The 5,228-nt window shown below is 45.6% G+C and overlaps 1 protein-coding gene across 1 annotated transcript; it reads right to left on the bottom strand.

Moving 5' to 3' along the window:
- Positions 1-973: 973 nt before the first annotated feature.
- Positions 974-5,013, bottom strand: SLITRK1 (SLIT and NTRK like family member 1). Its single transcript, XM_034758277.1, has one exon. The coding sequence runs from the start codon at positions 4,222-4,224 to the stop codon at positions 2,146-2,148; it is 2,079 nt and encodes a 692-aa protein (XP_034614168.1). The 5' UTR covers positions 4,225-5,013; the 3' UTR covers positions 974-2,145.
- Positions 5,014-5,228: the final 215 nt, after the last annotated feature.

Below are 5,228 nucleotides of genomic sequence, written 5' to 3'. Positions count from 1 at the left end.
TGAAACATCCAGACATGTTGTAGGAGGCTACTCATCTTTCCATAACCAGGATCGTGGGTCTAGATTAGAAGAACAGTCTACCACGCTTCAGACTTGCTAGAATAGTGGTGAGGCTTCTACCATGTCGTAAAATGGGTATCAGGCTATCAGCTGCACTGTGTATGGGTGTATACGTGTGTCTGTTTTCCCACCACATATCCCAAAGGTGGACATTTTCTACAAAGCATACCGAATCAGTATTTGAAGTTTAGCTAGTACCTTTAGGTGTTTTACTCTTTAAAGGGATTCTCTGCCTGGAGAAAGCCAGAAGCAACTTGACTGTTTTTTTTTTTTTTTTTTTTTCATATCTCCACTGGGACTCCAGCTTTGAGATACAATTGGTTTGCTGCGGCTTTCTACCTTTACATATACCATCTAGTTAAAGGGCCCTGCCTGATAAGAGGACGGAATCAAAGGAGATCGGTTTGAAGTTGGACAGCATACCTACGTGTAATTAGTTCAAGTATTAATATTAAAAGGTGCAGCAACTGGGGCTGAGGATGGGAAATTCCCTTCGCTAATTAGTTTCTCTATTCCCGGCAGATATTCCAGCCAAACTGCCAGCAGCAGACACGACAGGGGCTGCGTATGGGTTTGAAATGCTGACCAGTGAAATCTGGCTTGGCTTAATGAAACCGATGTATGCAGAGTCAATTAAATCTAATTTCCATTAACACTCCTAATATATCTGCAGTGTTTGCAACAGCAGCAGCAGCAGCGAGAGATGCTCGGTATTAATAAAGGTATTCACTGACTCAATAAAAAACAAAACAGAAAAGAAGAAGTGCTGCGTGATATTTTTACATCGGGGATAGTGAGGTGATGGGGAAGAGAGAGAGCGAGGGATACTCAGCATTGAAAGCAGAATCTTGCCCCATAAACCAAATAACCCACTTGCAAAAACTGGTGCTGGAAAAATGGTAAGGACCCGGAGTTGAAAACATTTTCACTTTAATACTGAAAAAATATGCCATTATAAAATCCTCGAATAGAATTAGTAAGTTTCACTTGCTTCCTCAGTTCTGATTTCCTCAAGTTATAGTAAGATTTACAACAGCACACAATTGTCTACCATTAAACTTTGCAGCCTAAGCACTAGAGTGACATTAATTGGTCATGCTTTACTGCCTCTTATTTTTGTTTTTGTTTTTGTTTGAATGTTTACACGGTTACCATAATAGAAATCAAGGGTACTAAATTTTACATTCAGATGGAAAGGCATTGTTGGATATGTATATTTAAAAAGAAAAAGCGGTAACCGAACCAAAAAGAAGAACTTCACCCAACAAAGTAAATCCCCACCCTCAACTCAGAAAATGAACCAATGAGAATATCCATGCAAATATGTCTTAAATAAAATCTTTACATTTGTTTGTTTCCACAGTAAAAGTACGATCTCTATCTACTGCCTATCGATCACACAAAATATGGCGAAATGGCACTTTTTTATTATTATACTGTATTTTGTATATAGAAAGTTTGATACGATGGGACTTATCAGGTAAGAGGGATGGTGGTGTGAACTAGACGCTGTTTCCAGTTGGGTGCTGGAGGAGCGTCCTTAGGGTGCGTTGTATCCATGCGAGCCATGCAGCACTTTTTTTGTTTGTTTGTTTTAATCAGTCGTTTATTTACATTACATTCATGCCTTCGTGCAACGTTTCACTCCTGCTTTGTTATCAAGGGGAGGAGGCCACCGTCCAGGTTCCCTCCCCCCCCCCACCGCCGCCCATCCACACTGGGTTAATCCACAAAACAATGGTACCCCTGCAAGACTTTAACCAAGTTGAACCTTGCTTTCCATTGCAAACTAAGGTAGTACACAGTCAGATGCACGAAGCACCGCCTCAGTGTCGCTATACTTAAAGGGTCCGTTGAAAAAACCGGCCTTCACTCACTGAAATACGCCACAGTTTTTGCTTTGTGTGTGTGTGTTATTTTCACAGAAGGTAGTTTGGGTTAAGAACCGTCCCTTGTCGTTATTTAGCAGTGACGTTAGCAGACGAGACAGCAATACACAGATCAGGGATTCTTTAATCACTGGATTGCTCGCTGCAAAATTGAATTGGCTTCCTACTTTTTTCGCCCCCTGTCCGACCCCAGTCCTTAGTCTGATAGAGAATGAGAGCCACAGTCATAAACTCTATGGGCTCCATCTGCATTGTAGGGTCCGTTGTGCCAGTAAGAAGAATCGCAGACTGTCTGTAAGGAATTGATTTCAGATGCAGATGAGTTGGCGTCCCTCCGCTTAGAACGCTTTCTGTTCCTCAGGATAAACACTAGCATGCCAACTACTGTGAATGCGGAGGTGACAAAAACCAGCAGGAGTCCTGGGACCAGCACCGAAATGGAGACCCGGCTGGTCTCTAGGTAGGAGTTGGCGTGAGTCCCTGTCTCTGCCAACCCGGTGCTGTTTTTGTTATTGGAAGTGAAGGTGGGCGATATTTTGAGCTGCGGGCAAATAACGTCGTTGGCAAGGGACTCGAAATCCTCCTTAAAGAAATCCTCTGGGGATTCACACCTCAGATCGCTCATGACCACCTTGGGGCGCAGCATCTCTGCCCACTGTTTGAAAGGCACAATCGGGCATGAACAGTCCCACGGGTTGCCATGCAGATCGATCTGGGTGATGGACGTGAGCTGGTCCAATACCCCCGCCACCGGGAGATACATGAAATAGTTATTGTGTATACTCAGCTTGGAAAGCGAGACCCCAGCGAACACATCCACGGGAAGGGACCTCAGCAGGTTGTTGTTGAGGATTAGGACTCGGAGCTTGGGCATTACATTGAAGGTGCCGGGCTGAATCAACTGGATCTCATTAAACTCCACATTCAGATACTCTAGGTTCTGCAGCCCGGTGAATTTCTCGCGGGACAAAGTGTCCAAGTAGTTGCTATCCATGTAGAGCCACCTGAGCTCGAAGAGATTCTTGAAGGTGTTGTTCTCCACAGTAGCGATGTTGTTGTTCCCCAGATCCAATAGGTTAAGTTTCCGGTAATCCAGAAAGTGGGATTTCCTGATTGTATGTATTTTGTTGTCTCTCAGAAACAGCTCCTGCACATTGGACGGCTTGGGTTTCAAAGCTACCAAACTGCTCACATTTCTTTCGTTGCAATTAACCTTTAAACCCGAGCCAGGGATCTGATCGCAGCTGCAGATCTCCGGACAGGGCATGCTAGTCGGTAGCTTGTTTTTCACGCTAATTGTCGAGCCCGCAGCAGTGGGTCGGGTCTTGATTTGCCAGTTGACTGGGATCTTTGTACCTCCGTTTGGAGCAGATCCGGGAGTGGCAGGATCTTCTATGCCATGTATTTTAAAGGGGGTTGGAATGGGACCAGGATCACAGGTTTCCTCTTCGGCAGGGGGAGCAGCTAGACTAGAATCCACTCTGTTTTTCCTGCACAGCTCTTGCTCTGTGGTCTCATTCAAATCTTTGCCCTGCAACCTAGTAGGAGCTTCACAAATGACTCTGCCGATCAAAGCATTTTTGGGTATATTTTCCAGCCACTCCTTCAGGGATAGCAGATCACAAGTGCAGTCCCAAGGGTTATCTTCCAGCAGAATTTCAGCAATGCCTGGGATCTGCTCCAGGACCTCCTCATAAGGCAAGGTTTTAAGTCGGTTTCCCCGGAGGTCGAGGTGGGTGATCGGCACATACTGAAACACGTTGGCAGGTAAGGTGCTGATGAGGTTGTCATTTAAAATCAGCACCTCCAGCTTGTTTAAATCCCTAAATGCTCCCGGGTCAATATCCCTTAATAAATTAAAATCTGCCTGGAGATATTCCAGATCGTCCAGCCCCAGGAAAGTCTGTTTCCTGAACGATTTTATCTTATTGTTGTTTATATGCAAACGTTTTACAAGCTGAAGCCCTAGAAAAGCCCCAGGAACAATTTCATGCAAACCGTTGTTTTCCATGTGCAAACTGACTGCATTGTAAAAGTTAGCAAACTCATTAGGGAAAAGTCGAGTCAGGGAATTTCCATGCAGGAATAAATGGTAAAACTGGGAAGTTGGGGCGCTGAAATGTTGCAGGCTGGTAAACCCCTTTTTCTCACAGTCTACGTGCAAATCCCCTTCTATCTCGTTGCAGGAACAGATCTTCTCTTTGCAAACGTCCCCTGTAACGTTTCCAGCAGCAAAGCAAAGAGACGTCTCCAGCAACAGAATCCAAAGCAGCATTTTTAAACCGAACAATTCATCCCCGATGTCATCACAAAGTAACAGCAACCATCATCCTCACACCGAAAACAATTCCAGTTCATTCGAGAGAGGAGATGTCCGAACCACCACCAAAGGAGGGGGACGTGTGGGGGGTAGGGAGGCTGGGGTGGGGGGCGATTTCTTTTCTCCTTTATCCCTTTCTCTTCCCCCCACATACACTGCAACAGCCCAGTCACCAGTCAATAATTATATCCACAAACTATCCAGGCACGTACTGCAAGGCACGCAAAAAAAAAAAAAAAAAAAAAGGAAAACAAAGAAAAGAAAAGAAAAGGAAAAAAAGGAAAAAGTAGAAAAAATCCCCCTCCTCAACCCCTCCTGAAGCCTCCCGAAAAAAGCTAAGTAGATCTCTGTTGGCCGGTTTCGCTAATTGGAACAGGAATAATGCTAGCAATTATAAGCAGCCACTGCATGTTAGAGAGAAGCAGGCAGGGAGTGCAGCGGTGGTAGAGAAGAGCTGCCTGTGTGCATGGCTTTGCTTCGGACTGACCTTGCTTTTCTGTTGCAAAGCCGGGCTCCTTGCTGCTGCTGCCGTTGCTCTGTGCCCAGGAGTCCCCTTCTGGGTGCTGTCCAGTCCCCCTTGGTGCTGAAATCACGCCCCAGCCTAAGGACCGGATGCCGAACCAATGGCGCTGCAAAAATTCTGCAATCGCTGCGTTTTTTGGCTGTCCATTTCTCCTCTCCTACGATCCCTTCTTCTTCTGCTCTCCTCTCGCTCTGTCAGTCTCTCTCGCTCCCTCCTCTCTCTTCTCTCCTCGGTCTCTCTTCTTTCCCTTTTCTTCTTCTTCTGTTTCTGAGTTGCACACACACACACGGAGGGAGAGTTGCTAAGAGGCGCTGCTCGTTCCAACCTGGTGCACTCTCAAAGATCTGACACCCTCTGCTGAGCTGCAGTGGCAAAAATCCATCTGCTGAGGGAATGCTGGAGAAAAAAAATCAATCCACGTACAGGGCAAGCGTTA

Source organism: Trachemys scripta, chromosome 1, assembly GCF_013100865.1.
Source record: "Trachemys scripta elegans isolate TJP31775 chromosome 1, CAS_Tse_1.0, whole genome shotgun sequence".
Classification (NCBI taxonomy): domain Eukaryota; kingdom Metazoa; phylum Chordata; order Testudines; family Emydidae; genus Trachemys; species Trachemys scripta.
The sequence above is the reverse complement of the archived record's forward strand: the minus strand, read 5'-3'. Positions and strand labels throughout refer to the sequence as shown.